General features: G+C 42.8%; 1 protein-coding gene across 1 annotated transcript; it reads left to right on the forward strand.

Moving 5' to 3' along the window:
* The first annotated feature begins 1410 nt into the window (after nt 1-1410).
* Nucleotides 1411-11671, forward strand: LOC123723913 (uncharacterized). Its single transcript, XM_045722611.1, has 7 exons — nt 1411-1925; nt 6561-6691; nt 6770-6943; nt 8747-8911; nt 10633-10694; nt 10888-11044; nt 11441-11671. The coding sequence occupies exons 1-7, from the start codon at nt 1655-1657 to the stop codon at nt 11669-11671; spliced, it is 1191 nt and encodes a 396-aa protein (XP_045578567.1). The 5' UTR covers nt 1411-1654.
* Nucleotides 11672-17629: the final 5958 nt, after the last annotated feature.

Consider the following 17629-nt stretch of genomic DNA (forward strand, 5'->3'; position numbering starts at 1 on the left):
ACACAAGTGTAAAGGAATGAATATGCACATTAAAAATATATAAATGAGTGATGGCCGAAAGGCATAGGCAAGATGTAATAGATGGTATGGAGTACAGTATATACATATGAGATGAGTATTGTAGGGTATGAAAACATATAAAGAAGCAGCATTGTTTAAGGTGGCTAGTGATACATTACATCAAGATGGCAAGATGCAGTAGATGGTATAGATTCCAGTATATACATATGAGATGAGTAATGTAGGTTATGTAAACATTATCTAATATAAATAATATAAAGTGGCAAGTGATAAATTGATGACATCAATTTTCCCATTATTAAAGTGGCTTGAGTTGAGTCAGTATGTTGGCAGCAGCCACTCAATGTTAGTGATGGCTGTTTAACAGTCTGATGGCCTTGAGATAGAAGCTGTTTTTCAGTCTCTCGGTTCCAGCTTTGATGCACCTGTACTGACCTCGCCTTCTGGATGATAGCGGGGTGAACAGGCAGTGGCTCGGGTGGTTGCTGTCCTTGATGATCTTTTTAGGCCTTCCTGTGACATCGGGTGGTGTAGGTGTCCTGGAGAAGAGGGAGTTTGCACCCGGTGATGCGTTGTGCAGACCTCACTACCCTCTGGAGAGCCTTCCGGTTATGGGTGGAGCAGCTGCCATACCAGGCGGTGATACAGCCCGACAGGATGCTCTCGATTGTGCATCTGTAAAAGTTTGAGTGTTTTTGGTGACATGCCGAATTTCTTCAGCCTCCTGAGGTTGAAGAGGCGCTGCTGCGCCTTCTTCACCGCACTGTCTGTGTGGGTGGACCATTTCAGTTTGTCCGTGATGTGTACGCCGAGGAACTTAAAACTCTCCACCCTCTCCATTACTGTCTTGTCAATGTAGATAGGGGGCTACTCCCTCTGCTGTTTCCTGAAGTCCACGATCATCTCTTTTGTTTTGTTGACATTGAGTGCAAGGTTATTTTCCTGACACCACACTCCGAGGGCCCTCACCTCCTCCCTGTAGGCCGTCTCGTCGTTGTTGGTAATCAAGCCTACCACTAGTCTGCAAGCCCTTCAAGTGCAAACTATGTTACAAGAGCTTCTCCTTCCTGACTAACCTGATCAGACATAGGAGTGTCCACAATGGGGAGAAATCGTAGCAGTGGATTTCTGGGAACCGTTCTTTAGCTAAAATATTATAGTTATCATGTGAAGTGTCTTGGGGTAAGAGGGTAATTAACCACATACCCCTCATTAACTTGTCATTTGAAACAGGCTTGTGTAAATACCTGTTTTTAGAGACTGTAAACCTAGGCTAGTTCAAAGATAGTGATCATTAATAGGATGTTTGATGTGTGATAAGCAGTATTTCAAAGAACAGCGCACATTACTTTTCAATTAACCACACCCTTTGCACCATGACGCCAACCCATGAGATCCTTTTACTTCAGTGTTAACGGAAGTGAAAAGAGACCAAGAACATTTTCCACGAAAGCGTTTTTGTTGTTATTTAGACGTTTAACACCATGGAACTTAAAATATGACTAATTTAACTGCACAACATTACATTAGTTATCTCAGGTAGTGTTTAATTCGCATTGGAGTCAGGACTTGGTTGATAGCTAGCAAGCGCGTTACCTAGACTAGCGATACCTAGAACGTCTAACTGCTAACAATGGCTAACTGTATGATTTTTCACACTCAAATAGCCTCCATTATGGAGGTGCTAGCAAATGCAGCCGTGGCAGACATCTGTAAACTCGTAGACGACGACTATGCAGTGTTTCGTTTGGAAATAACTCAAAGCCAGAAAGAAAACAGGGCATTGCGGAGGAAACTGGAAATGAAGGTGACACGGGAGCGCGCAGAGAGGACAATGCGAGAGCGCGTCCCCGCCAGTCCCAGTCGTGTCAAGATCCTCGACCGATACAGAGGAATGGCAAGAGGTACATTTAGCAGGCGGAGTAGTGTTAATGTTAGATTTAATCTAGTCTTAGTCATTTTGACAAATATATCATTCAGTCTTATAAAATATAATGAAGTCACATTTTTGTCGTTTGAATAATGATTTAGTCTAGTTATTGTCAAAATGACGAAAACAGTGGGCCATTTTAGTCAACTAAATGCCCTTTCATTTTAGTCACATCACATTTGTATTGCCTCATTAACCTTCAGTAAACATACATCACTGACTTCCATGTGCATATACATAGCCTTGTCCTACCAACAACTTTTTCTGCATAACATCCTATTCTCTTCCCAACAGCAGAAATATGACAAACATATACAGTGTGTACAAAACATTAGGAACACCTTCCAAATGTTTGCCCTCAGAACAGCCTCAATTTGTTGGGGCATGGACTCAAGGTGTCAAGCATTCCCCTGGGAGGCTGCCCCATGTTTACTCCAATGCTTCCCACAGTTGTGTCAAGTTGGCTGGATGTCCAATGGGTGGTGGACCATTCTTGATACACACGGGAAACTGTTGAGCATTGCCTTATTTATTTTATAGCATATTGGGTGACTGTCATTCATATTCCTTTCACCCTGCTCAATGTAACTTCGATAGGTTTAGGTTACTACATGATACTCAAATTTTCCCTACACCCATCATGAGGTTGCTACAACCTTGCCTATGAATGAAAGTTTACAATGTAGGTGCATAGGTCGAAACATTTGAGTAATCAAGGTGACAGACAGTGACACATTCAATACCACCTTGCACACTCTTGCCTGCATCTAGCTGATCTAGGGTGTAATCATTAATCCAACAGTTGCAAACGAGAGTTTCTATTGTACAAATTCAGGTATGTTTATCCCCGTATCGTTTGCTTTGGTTGAAGAAACGTTTTTCAACGGAATCGACAGAACAAATACACCCCTGATCACACGCAAACACAGTTCACTTTCATAGCAGCCGCATACAAACAGCATGATCACTGCTCGTTAATTACTTCTCGCATCTACACGCTTTGCTTGCAGGCTTTAGTGTACAACACATCAGCTGTCTGTGACCCAGGCTGTGTGACCAGACAACAAAACCTTTCCAAGCCAAACCTTCATATCATAACCGCTACACACAGCCTACATCGTTGTCAACATAGCTACTAGAACTAACGCGTTAAACCCGCTACAATCATGCAGTACAGTTAGCAAGAAGTTTAGCAGTTACACTGGCGGGCCCCGGTGGCATTAAATTAAAACCAAAAGCTTACCTTGACTTGGGAATGTTAGCGTTGGCTAGCCATAGCCAGCTAGCTAACATGGCACCCCTCGCTATTTGAGCTGGGTGTTTGAGTAGACTAAACTAGCTAGCTGCATTCGCTAAGTGAAAATGGGGAAAAAATACTAAATCTCTTTCTTGCTTCTCCTTCATTTTTGAAGAAATGTATTTGTTCAAAACTGTCCAACTATTGTCTTTCTCTCTTTGAGTCAACTACTCAACACATTTTATGCACTGCCGTGCTAGCTACCTGTAGCTTATGCTTTCAGTACTAGATTAATTCTCTGATCCTTTGATTGGGCGGACATGTCAGTTCATGCTGCAAGAGCTCTGATAGGTAGGAGGATGTCCTCCGGAAGTTGTCATAATTACTGTGAAAGTCTATGGAAGGGGGTGAGAACCATGAGCTTCCTAGGTTTTGTATTGAAGTCAATGTACCCAGAGGAGGATGGAAACTAGCTGTCCTCCAGCTACACCATGGTGCTACCTTAGAGTGCTCTTGAGGCTACTGTAGACCTTCATTGCAAAACAGTGTTTTATAATCAATTATTTGGTAAGATGTGAATATATTTAGTATCGTTTTATCTTAAAATTATAACTTTTTTTCAGGTTTAAATTTTTTTATGAAATTCACTGAGGAGGATGGTCCTCCCCTTCCTCCTGATGAGCCTCCACTGATCAGATGAAAACATGACTGGTTGTGTTTATACTACAATAAAATGTATTACATTTTAAAAGTTAAAAAGCAAATCTTTACGACTGCGATTCTATATTTAATTCTATGACTAAGCTCGTCCATACCGGGAATACATTAAATCTACTTTCACCCCTGATTATAAAAGAATTATCTGTCCATGTAAATTCCTAATTCAGGCTACATAGATAATACACATTACATACGAAACAAAAATACACATAGACGCGCATAGCGAGAGAGAGTAGTGTTTCGCCCAGTGATGTAGTAGAGTCACTAAACCTTGAGTCCCCTGTGCTCAAGTCACAAGTCAAGTCACGAGTTGCTGTGGCTGAAGTCGGACCAGGACTCGGGCACTGGGACTCGAAGTGGTCAAGTCTGAGTCACTGGGTCCACATTAACTCAAAATAGTTATTTACCCAGTCATATATAGCGTAGTGGCAAGAGGAATTTAGCAACTAGTCTCTTGTAATCAGCCAATCCCATTCCAACCATCACTTAACTGCTTCTCTCCGTCTGCTCTTAATGCTCATCTTTTCCTCCATTTTTTAAAATAGAATTTAGCTGTGATGCTGAGCAGGGATGCAGTCCCTGATCAGTTATCTGTTGTTACATTTGATACATTGGAGCAGCTCAGAGAGTGAGCAAAGTTGATACATTGTATATCATTTCATCCTTGGTATAAGGTTTAGAAAACGGGAACAAGCATTGGAGGGGACGGGGCGAACAGGACGCTAGTCCACTGAATTTTTCTGCCGTGGTATTGCGATACTTGGCCTGGTATCATTTGTAAAATGTTGGTACCGTGACAACACTACAGGATAGGGATGAGGTCAGTGACCTGGAAACCTCTCCCTCGACGTTAGCAAGACAGAGGACCTGATTGTGGACAACAGGAAACGGAGGCCCAAAACACCCCCATTCTCATTGACAGGAGTCAATGTAGTGGAGTTTCAAGTTCTTCGGTGTCCACATCACTAAGGAATTATCATGGTCCACAAACACCAACCCAGTTGTGAAGAAGGCACGACAATGCCTCTTCCCCCTCAGGAGACTGAAAAGATTTGGCATGGGCCCTCAGATCCTCAAAGTTCTACAGCTGCGCTATTGAGAGCATCTTGACTGGCTGCATCACAGTTTAGTATGGCAACTGCTTGGCACCTGACACAGGGAGGAAGAGAGAGGCCCAACTCGAGGAAAATCTGTCACCCTTCAGCAGGTGGCGTTTTATCATTTCCGCCCACCAAGCAATGAATTTTTGTAGGGAGGTCAATGATTGTGTTGAATTTTGCCAACAAAAAATGTTATGCCTTATTTGCTGCGTGAGTTTTATTTGGTCGAATAGAAGTTCGTAATGCTTAAGGTGTTACGAGTGTAAGTACGACGTGACATCCCGGCAACCGGGGGGGGGAAAAAACATTTTATATCGTAATTGCCTCGAGATGGCTATTATAAATGTAATGAGGCTATTAGCGTAGCTTCTCTCTCCATTGAATACTGGCGGTTGACGTCAACAACTCTCATCGAATATTCAAAAAAGGATTACAATAATGAGACGTATCCACCAATCCAAAGAAAGGATAGTCGGGAGCTAGACAGCCCTCCGTGCCGCTTTGTGGACAACAACTCCCATTTTTAGGGCGGAGAGATGTGTATCTTGTCAGTATTTCCATAATCGTTGTCTCTCTCCCCTGTGATCCGGAAACCAAGTGGTCGAGGAGCGTGTCAATCACTGACGTATAATAAGAACTGGAGACTGCATCTAAAATGTCTGACCGTAGTTTTCCCGGTTTATACAGACTAACATCACATGCGCACTAGCACATAGGGAGCAGCGACGACGTCATCCAAAAACATGGCAGACATTGGGTGAATACAAAATGTTAATATCTTTTGCTGTGAGTGATTTTATATATATATATTTTATATAATTCAATTGATGTTTTGTGCACAAAGGTGAGGACTAAAGTGTTTTAGGAATTGTCTAATCGCACTTCTCTATGTGATTGCTTATAGAAATTAACTCAAGTTATTGTATTTTCAGAGGAGAAAAGCATGCACACATTTAAGAACGATATTTAAGAACGCTACTTATTTTATCTATAAAATGTCTTGCACAGCTAACATAATTTGTTTTTATCACATTACACATGTTGGGATCCACCTGTAAACCTCATTTGCCTGATTGAAATTGCGGAGAAAAAGCCATTGTCTCCGTGAAGGGGTGGAACGAGATTGCGTGAAGATGACGTATGGCCTAGTAAAATACGTCACGATGTGAATGGGCATCACAGCTCAGCTCAGGGCACATCGCCCCGTTCCCCTCTGCTCATGTGTCCCCTCTGTGCGCATGTGTTCAAGAATTGGGTCTTGGTCAGTTTTTGGATAGTATCCAATAATTCCCCTGATTACATAGCTATCTTGCACAAAGACATAATATCATATTCTAACCAGATTCTCGATGTACTGCATTTCCTATTATTTACTCAATGAAAACAATATGATGCATGGAACATAATACATCAATCAATAAATAGTATATCAATAAGTTATGCTTAGTGTTACCTTACATCCTTGCCAATTCTAGACAGTGTCAATAAATATATTGTTGAGCATTGACAGTAGCTAAACTAACCACCTCTTTCCCCCCAATCACTCTCTCAGGTGAAGGACATCTCACTGGAGGCCACAGGAGCTTTGTGAAGCCAGCAGGACACAACACATGGAGAGATGACCAACCAATCACTGTTGATGAGGGGAGTGGAGCCTCAACCCAGCACGTTATCGTGATAGAGGTTAGATCGCATTCCCTACGACATTGTTATCCAATTCAACTCATGTACCGGTAATAAACTCCTCTCTTCATGTGTCAGTCAGAAGATGCAGAGGCTGCAGGTCCTGGGGTCAAGCTGGAGGGGTCTGAAGGAGAGGAGGACCCATGGCACAGCAGAGTCATCCAGACTGGAGCAGCATCTGGTGCGCCCCCTGTCGCCACGGAGGACCCCACCTCCCCTGCCCAGCCCAGGATCCGACACTGCATCACGGAGGTCAGTGGAATGCCGAACTCCACCCTCAAGTCAGAGACCAACACCAAGACATTAACTGAAACACACAGGCTATTACACACAGGAACTGACCACAGATCAGACCCAGAGAGACTGGGGCCACTTGGCTGTCCTCCTGCTTCCGGTTCCGAATACTTACCGGTGTTTCACCAGAGCCAGAAGACGGTTCATTCCCGTGGAGATGGTGATGTGTTAGACACTGGTGTTGATGATCCGTCTTGTTCTTACTCTACAGAGATGGACCCTGGCAACATGCCCTTGGGTTTAGAGACACAGAATGATCTGTCTAGAGGGGATTGGAACCGGTACAGTAGTAGTGTATACTCTGAAGGGTGCCTAGATAAGAAAGAGGAGGTTATAGTCGTTGATGAAGTGACTGTGAAAATGGAGGGTGACATTTCTCTCACATGGAATGCAGATAGTCACCCAGGTGACGGACACTCACAAGGCAGAGACTTCTTAGATTACAGGGAAAGTTTAGAGACAAATCCAAATGTCGCGACCCATTCCCCTTTACACGCACTCAGGGATCGGGACCCAGTGTCCACATCGATGGGGCCTTCCGATTCACACAGCCTTTTCGATCAGGTATTGAATTCAAACGACAGGACTAGAGCCCAAACTCAGGGAGGGGGAGCCACATCAGGCAATAGTAAAGAGAAGCGGTTCCTCTGCATGTTCTGTAACAAAGGCTTCAGCTGCCTCCAGAAGGTGGAGATTCACCAGAGGTTCCACACAGGGGTGAAACCCTTCAGCTGTAACCAGTGTCACATGTGCTTCGCCCAGGCTGGAGACCTGAAAAGGCACCAGAGGGTCCACACAGGGGAGAAACCCTACAGCTGCCCCCAGTGTGAGAAGAGGTTCTCCCGCCTGGACAAACTGAAGATGCACCTGAAAGTCCACACGGGAGAGAGGCCATTTGCCTGTACACACTGCAGGAAGAGGTTCTCTGAGAGGAGCTACCTCAGGATACACCAGCAGAAAAAACATTCCACTCTATAACATAGAAAGTAACTATTCCAATCCATAGCTTCTGAGGTTTAGATCAAATCCTGCTTTAAAGAGAAATAATCATTAGTATTGTCAGCAGAAAAGATCCACAGATGCATTTGGAATACCGAGAGTAACATATTTCAGTGTTGAATATTCCTGGGTAGAATATTGCATCCAGACATTGTGTGATATATAAGCCTAAAAAGTCTGATACATATTGTGTTTGTACTGTGTAGGATATATGTTCTAAAAATGCCTATTTGATTACTTCCATTAAACTACTTAATTTTTTTAAGTTCATGCATATTTTTAGTTGAGACGTGTATGTGTGGTTTTCATATGGTGTATTTAACACTTGTTTATGTTTAATAAACACAAAATGGGACTTCACTCTGACTTTCATTGAGACTCTCTTTAGTATACATCACATCTGATCTCGTCCTATTCTACATACACACAAGAGCACTTTATAACATTTTACATTTACGTCATTTAGCAGACGCCAATATACACTTACTAAATATACCTACACATACCCACACACTAACAAACACCTACTGTACACATCAAATAGTTTAGTCTGGTTTGTCTGATGATAACCTTTGACTATTTTTACCCACATATTTATGTCCACCATGATGCATTTAACAACAGTGAAGTCATTCTATAACTACAGTATAGGACTCAAATGTAGTAGAGATGGGGAAACACATTTTAAAAGTGTGTTTATTATCTGTGTGTACGTACCTGAGGGAGTGTATGTCTGTGTAATCTGTATCACCTCTCTTCCAGGAGGAGGAGGGTCCAGAGGTGCTGCTGGTAAAGGAGGAGGGGTGTGAGGAGGGTCTGGGGAACCCTGAGGGGAACATGGTCATGGAAGACAACCAGACTACACCTCCTCCTGAACCCACAGAGGAACAAGCTGAGCAGCACAGGACCAAACACAGTCCCACTGAGGTGAGCCTACTGTGAACTACTGTCTGAATGGTATTAGGTCAGGGCCCATATCCACAAAGCCTCTGAGTAGGAGTGCTGATCTAGGCTCTGATCAGTTTTGCCTTTTAGATCATAATGAATAAGACTATATGCAGGTGGGGACCTGATCTTAGATCAGCACTCATACTCTGAGACTCTGTGTGGATACAAGCCTAGGTCTTGATTCATTTTGTCTTAAAGGGCACCACAAGAGGGCAATGCTGCCCCTATTTCGATGTAATTCCTGTCCTAGAGTGGAAATGCTTGTTTAGGTTCCACCTCTGAAGAATGATGCAGTGGTGATTTCCAGACTGAGTGGAGAAACAACAACAAATAGGCCACTGACAGCTGTCAGTGTAGCTAGCTAACATGCTAACCTTATCTAGCTAGCTAATGTTATCTTAACTACACTGTATTCAAAGGATTAGCCAGCTGGCTAGGCTATGGCTGGTTCTGGGGACGGATTTGTAATAAGCATTTAGGGAAAACATAAAATGGATAGGGGAAATCAGTCTTTGACATCGCCATCTGTTGTTATCTCCAAAGTTTTGACATCTTCCAAAAATTGTGGCCGTGAGTTTGCCCTAGAAATCATTTGAAAGAATAAGCTTAAGCTCCGGTTAATATGGATAACTGTAGAACAGTTCAAGATGCGTTTTTCTACACCGTAATGGACACGGTGCAACCTTTGTTAGGCTGCGAGCAGGCTATTCGGCTGCGGTACAGCAAAGTCAAATCCAATGATCATGGTTCTCACAGGGGAAGTGAAATTATAGGCTACAATGACTTTGCTCATGATGCACGCCCAAATGACAAGCAACAACACCCTGAGCGTATCGGACATGAAACACCAATACAAATGTAACAACAAGCACAACAAAATACATAAACAAGTTCCTTGAATTTTTGTGGGTGCCTTTTCATTATAGGATAGACACTTGTGTTTTTTTAGCTGCACCAATCAAAGCATTGGAGCGTGTAGTGAAGCACAACTTTAGTGGTCAAAACCATTTATCTCGGGGGAGGGGGGTTGCAAAATGCAATCATATCACGCAATTATAACATTTCTAAAATGGCCATATGGTTATTTTTTTAATACAAAATAGATACATGTGTTATAATTTATCAATGGATTATGATCATTTTGGGTTAAAATGTTTGGCTCAGCTCAGTCGCGACTCACGGATTGGTAGAGCTTTGCAGGTGTTTCTAATTAATAAACAATGCCATGCTGGTCGGTGGTAACGTTGAAATAAAACCCAGGCCTGAAAAGAAACATATCCTGAAAATAATTTGCATTTCATCTCATAGGAAAGACACAGAATTGTCACGGATTTCCAAGAATGCCCAACTTCAGATTTTCTATTTCAAGCCCAAATATGGCATACTTTGACAAAAATGAGGACCTATTGACGTAAATCGTTGTACAACATCATGGTAAGCTCTGGCCATCATATTTCAGCAAAGAAAAGTGAATTTTGCTTTTGTGGATCTGTAAGTGTGGGACCATGTCATTGAATGATCAAACCATTAGAGTTTCAAGTAATCAAATCAATGTACACGTTTGCATAGTATAAAATCTACTAACATGTTTGCATAGTACTCATATAAATCCCTCATTGCCCAATCAGAAGATGCTCCATAGCAGGGTGCTCATATCAGATTTCTTGATCCAACATCCTCTCACTCTGTATCTCTTACAGTCAGTAGACATGGAGGATGGGAAGCCTGATCTGCTGCTGGTCAAAGAGGAGACAATAGAAGATGAACCAGAGAGCATTGATCTGCTGAGTGGACTAAAGATGGGGGAGCAAGGTAAGGGAGAAATACATATATCCTACATACAGTAATATCTTCATTCATAAAATGAAATCAATACAACTTATGTCTACATAAAAAACACACATTATAATGGATGAACTTCACCAGGTACTTGACTAAAAAATCTCCACATGTAGAATGTTCTCTGCCATGTTTGTAAAGTCTATTTTCGAACCTCTTCCTGCAGGTGGTTGGCTGGAGGCTAACAGAGGAGACTGGGAGGCCATCTTGGATTCCCAGACCGGTGAAGCCAAGGGCCTGGGGCCGACATCACTGAGAAGGCCAGGACCAGAGGTGACATAGTGGAGGTCAGTGGATGGGACAGCATCCTCAACTCTGGGCTGGGGAACAACACTGTTAACCACAACCAGAAACACAGTTGACTACAAAACAACAACCAAACTTAGTCTCCATGACAACAGACTGGCTGAGACCAGAGTGAGGCGTAGATTTGGTCGATGGAGAGGTGTCATGTGGCGAGAGAGGACAGACATAGACTTGGCTAGCGATGCTCCATCCTGCTCCTATAGTTGTGATTCAGAGAGACTGATGGAGCCTCAGGTTAACCCCCTAACAGGTGCTGCCTTCAGCCTGCCTTCCATAGGATCTATCAACTGGAACATGAACCCTGAGACAACACAGACACTCCCTGGCCTTCATCCTCCTCACACTCTCCTAATGTTAAACCAGACCTCAGACAATGCCAGTGCCTCAACACTAAATACCTACACAAGCCCATTGACAAATGACAATAGTAGTAACGCTATCAGTAGATCCGGTGGCAAAGAGAAGCGCTTCCTGTGTTCGTTCTATGAGAAAGCCTTCAGTTTCACCAAACAGCTGGAGATCCACCAGAGGATGCACACGGGGGAGAAAGAATTTGGCAGCCGCCTGTGTGAGAACAGGCTCTCCAACCAGTAGTACTGCGCAATTAACAGAAATGTAGATCCTTTTTCAGTTTTTAAACAATTAATTGACTGATGTTGGTTCAATTATTTGAATTCCATTCGTTTTTTTTCTGTGAGCGCAATGCAGCAGTTTCTCTAGAGAAGTCAGATCAAGCCCAAATTGTGCAATATAGTAGGGAGTTGTAGTTTCCAACAGGACAATATTCTTCGTAGTTTAGCGCAGAAAACGTGGTAATTAACCACAATGACCATAATCCATTGCGTGCCTACTTGTCCGGTCTGAGACGGAGAGAGACAAAAGAAGGCGTGATCGAGAGCAGTTGCTTTACCTGAAAATGCATGATCTAAGATTGATATTTGGTATTCAGTCATAAAAGTATGCCTTATTTACTTTGAGGAACTATTAAGATTGTGATTTTTGTCAGACAGCATAGGCATCTCTATAGAGATGATGACTTGGAATGAAATAATAAAGTCATCAAATAGGCCTAAAAACGTACAATAATCGAACCGAAACCAAACCGACCTCAAAAAGCAGTAATCACTCAGCACTACACACCAGCACCGCCTGAAGGGGACCACAGACTCCACTCAGGGGAAAAACCCTACAGCTGCCAACAGTGGGAGAAGAGGATCTCTCGCCAGGACCAGCTGAAGATGCACCTGAGTCCACATGGGAGAGGGGAGCTACCTCAGGATACACCAGCAGAAAATGCACAAGACCCATGTATAGAGTATTTGGCATGTAACGTAGTACTAGTTAGTTAGTTTGTAGTTAATTCTGTTGGTTTAGGATGTAGTAGGGAACTGGAGGTGAACTGAGGAAAGAATCAGTATGATGAGACAGAGTAGATGGTATGCTGATGGTGTCTGTAAAAATGCTTCACTGATGAAGAGTTGACAACCTGTCATGTTGTTTGATGCTGGTGTTTTATAATGAGGAAATGATAGTGCCTTAATTCATGTTTACTTGACAGGAAGTTAAGATAAAGAAAGATGGAGATAAGAACATAAAGATGAGTGTAATGTTGAACCTTTTCCAAAGTATTCTAAAATGTATTTTATCAAAGCGAGGGTATTTTTTTATAATAAACTCCAATGGCTGGAGGGAGAAACTGGACCTCTAAATCGGCTGGTCAGAAACCCTGGCCCCGGATCAGTACCCTGGATCAGGAGCCGTCGTTCTTCCTTGCCGAGTCACAACCTGGACCGAACTACGAGGGACAGAGACACCACCACACAGAACACAACCAGTGGACTGAACAACCTCAGTCCTGGTGGTCATCAGAGAGACAGAGGATCCATTATGCAGCCCAGACCCTTCTCTTCACAGTCTCAGTGCAGGGATGGGGCTGATAGACCCTCCTGTTCCTATGATACAAACACCACAGTATCCATGATGAACAGAGCAGGTCACCCTGGGCTTCAGCATTCACAGAGAGTGGTGGGAGACCCCCCTGGTGGTAGTCTAACAGGAAGTCTGTCTTCTCCTTTAGGGTCTTGTCTAATGCCTGGTGACTGGGTTCATAGAAGGCCTAGACCTGGGTCTACCAGACATAGGAGTGTCCACAATGGGGAGAAATCGTAGCAGTGTGGCTTGAGATGTACGCAGGGGATGTCTGGGAACCATTCTTTAGCTGACATATTATAGTTATCATGTGAAGTGTCTTGGGCTGAGAGTTTTCTTTCTGTGTCCTTTCACATTCTCAGATGATACAGACTTGATGTTTGGTGTGCTGGCATAACCGAAACACTGTCAGTGAAGTGTAACACTGTATTTTCCCTCAATTTGTTTTTTCCAATGTTCTATTCATAACAAATATACCCCAACATTATGTGGTACCTGTTTCTTTATGTACCAAACATTTTTAAATAGGTGATCAAACCTGTTGACATGTTGACTCTGCTTGTTTATCATTTAGAATTGAAATTGGCCTTGGTTTCATTGGCTTCCTTCAAACCTATAGGTTTCTGTCCTTGCCACTGATGGGATCTAGCCAGCCATTCATTTCAGGTCATTTATGGTAATTTATCCACCACACTTGTAGTGAAAGATCGTGGGAGGGCAATCAGCAGACGTATCACAGAGACCAACTGGCTGTATACACGGCAGAGCTGCTGGCAGTACTGTTGTCCTTGCAATGGGGAAGGTTGTTGTGTGTTCTGACTCGTGTGCAGTATTGATGAGGGAAGTCCTTCAGATCATGGAGGAGACATGACATGCTATATGAGGTATTCCAATTAATTCCCGGGGAGACAGATGGGTGTTTTAGATTCATTTGGCTTTTGTCCCCGCCCATGTGGGGGTGGAAGAGAATGAGGAAGTAGATGTGCTAGCTAGACAGGCCCTTAGGAGAGAGGAGGTGCCCATGAGCAAGGCAGAGGCTAAGGGACTGATATGGACAGTGGTGGTGCAGAGATGGCAGGAACAGTGGAACTGCTTATAGACAATAAGGTTAGGCATGTATTCCAAGTAGGCTACAGAGGAAAGCTGGGGAGGACGACAGGAGCGAGGAGGCCATCTTTACAAGGCTACGGGTGGGACACAGCCGGCTGAATAAGACATTAAGGGCTCTATTGCTCGTTGGCAATTTTGACTTTGACTAATTTACCTGTTTAACATCAACTCGCTTTCGCTGAGTTGGGAGGGGAGGGTGGAAATATGAGGTGTGTCCTTAAAAACGTGCACCAAACTGCCAATTTTCGGGCAGCCAACTGGAGATATGTAAGAATGAGAAGGTTACAGAGGCATAAATATCATACCCCCACTCAAAATAAAATGGCTAACCTCCCCTGTTATTGGTAATGGTGAGAGGTTAGCATGTCTTAGGGGTATGATATAAAATGCTAACCTCCCCTGTTATTGGTAATGGTGAGAGGTTAGCCTGTCTTAGGGGTATGATATAAAATGCTAACCTCCCCTGTTATTGGTAATGGTGAGAGGTTAGCATGTCTTAGGGGTATGCTTTTTGTGCCTTTGACGATTCACGATTCATTCATGATTATCCGCAATCGTGGTAGCATCCACATGAATGTAGCAGTGTTCAGAAACAAACGATATTCTTATTTACAATAAAAGTGACACCAAAATAATACATTATTTACCATTAATTTATATTGGGCACAACATAATCCCCTCATGAAACATTTGATCTCATATCCAAAATGCTGGAGTATAGAGCCAAATTAAAAGTTTTAGCTTCAATGTCCAAATAAATATGTAGGGGAGTGTACGTCAGTGTATTTAGTCTACAGTCCTTGACCTCAAGCTGTTTGCAGTAAACAGTCTATTACAGTGGTCACCAGCCGGTCGATCACAACCGACTGGTCGATCTTTAAGGCATTCCTAGTCCATCACCAAACATTTCTGTAGAACAGCCAACGATAAAGGATGGTGCTCTGTTTGTTTTTGTGTTGCGCTGTTGGTGCACTAGATTCAGAAGCCATGTGCGCCGGGTAGGCAAAGTGATAGGCCTGCGTTTTTATTATTAGTACCTCGTCGTATTTTAATATCGAGGAATATTTAACTTTCTATGGTCATAGGAATTTCGCCATCATCATAGGAGTTTTGACTCGAGTTTCGCCATCAGGTGGAAGACAGTGTCCCCTCTGGTCAGTCTCACCAGAGAAAAGGAGAGAGCAGGGACCATGAGAGGCAGACACCCTCTGCTGCTCTTTCCTTCCCTCCGCTCAGACTAATGCTGTCTTGGAACTCTACGGACAATTCCTTTAACCTCATGGCTTGGTTTTTGCTCTGACATGCACTGTCAACTGTGGGACCTTATATAGACAGGTGTGTGCCTTTCCAAATCATGTCCAATCAATTGAATTTACCAAAGGTGGACTCCAATCAAGTTGTAGAAACATCTCAAGAGCGATCAATGGAAACAGGATGCACCTGAGCTCAATTTCGAGTCTCATAGCAAAGGGTCAGAATACTTATGTAAATAATGTATTTCTGTTTTTAATTTGTAATTTGCAAAAATTTCTAAAACATGTTTTCGATTTGTCATTATGGGGTATTGTGTGTAGATCGATGAGGGTTTGTTTTATTTAATCCATTTTAGAATAAGGCTGTAATGTAACAAAATGTGGAAAAGTCAAGGGGTCTGAATACTTTCCGAAGGCATGTGCCAGTGACTGTAGTGGGTGAGAAAAGGAAGGTGATTCCTTGGTGGACTGAAGAGTTCACTGCGGCTATTTGAGAAAGAAATAGGGCTTACAGAGTGTTGTGTAGAAATATGAATCCTGAGAATCTATTTGGTTTCCAAAGGAAGAAAGCTTTAGTATGTAGGTTCATTAAGTCTGGCAAGAGAAATGCATGGAGACAGTTCTGCTCTACAAGAGACAGGTTTTTTTTATTGTATTTATTTAACTAGGCAAGTCAGTTAAGGACAAATTATTATTTACTCAGCGGGGGATGTATGGTATATGTTAAAGAAGATGACTGGAAGAAGCAAGTCCACTCGAATTCCAGTTTTTGTTGTGGGTCAAAAAATGGCTGTAACTGATGAAGACAAAGCTGACTTGTTGGGGAAGACATTTGCTAGGGTACATAGTGGAGTTACTTAGGATGAAGTACAGTTGAAGTCAGAAGTTTACATACACCTTAGCCAAATACATTTAAACTCAGTTTTTCACAATTCCTGACATTTAATCCTAGTAAAAATTAGGATCACCACTTTATTTTAAGAATGTGAAATGTCAGAATAATAGTAGAGAGAATGATTTATTTCAGCTTTCATTTCTTTCATCACATTCCTGGTGGGTCAGAAGTTTACATGCACTCAATTAGTATTTGGTAGCATTGTCTTTAAATTGTTAAACTTGGGTCAAACGTTTCGGGTAGCCTTCCACAATAAGTTGGGTCCTGACAGAGCTGGTGTAACTGAGTCAGGTTTGTAGGCCTCCTTGTAGGCCTCCTTGCTCGCACACGCTTTTTCAGTTCTGCCCACAAATGTTCATCAAGATTGAGGTCAGGGCTTTGTGATGGCCTCTCCAATACCTTGACTTTGTTGTCCTTAAGCCATTTTTCTACAAATTTGGAAGTATGCTTGGGGTTATTGTCCATTTGGAAGACCCATTTGCGACCAAGCTTTAACTTCCTGACTGATGTCTTAAGATGTTGCTTCAATATATCCCCATAATTTCCCATCCTCATGATGCCACCTATTTTGTGAGGTGCACCAGTCCCTCCTGCAGCAAAGCACCCCCACAACATGATGCTGCCACCCCTGTGCTTCACGGTTGGGATGGTGTTCTTCGGCTTGCAAGCCTCCCCCTTTTTCCTCCAAACATAACGATGGTCATTATGGCCAAACAGTTGTATTTTTGTTTCATCAGACCAGATGACATTTCTCCAAAAAGTACGATCTTTGTCCCCAGGTGCAGTTGCAAACCGTAGTCTGGCTTTTTTATGGCGGTTTTGGAGCAGTGGCTTCTTTCTTGCTGAGCGGCCTTTCAGGTTATGTCGATATAGGACTCGTTTTACTGTGGATATAGATAGTTTTGTACCTGTTTCCTCCAGCATATTCACAAGGTCCTTTGCTGTTGTTCTGGGATTGATTTGCACTTTTCGCACCAAAGTACATTCATCTCTAGGAGACAGAACGCGTCTCCTTCCTGAGCAGTATGACGGCTGTGTGGTCCCATGGTGTTTGTACTTGCATACTATTGTTTGTACAGATGAACATGGTACTTTCAGGGTTTGGAAATTGCTCCCAAGGATGAACCAGACTTGTAGAGGTCTACAATTTTTGGCGGATTTCTTTTGATTTTCCCATGATGTCAAGCAAAGACTCACTGAGTTTGAAGGTAGGCCTTGAAATACATCCACAGGTACACCTCCAATTGACTCAAATGATGTCAATTAGCCTATCAAAAGCTTCTAAAGCCATGACATAATTTTCTGGAATTTTCTAAGCTGTTTAAAGGCACAGTCAACTTAGTGTATGTAAACTTCTGACCCACT

This window comes from Salmo salar, chromosome ssa08 (assembly GCF_905237065.1).
Source record: "Salmo salar chromosome ssa08, Ssal_v3.1, whole genome shotgun sequence".
NCBI lineage: Eukaryota > Metazoa > Chordata > Actinopteri > Salmoniformes > Salmonidae > Salmo > Salmo salar.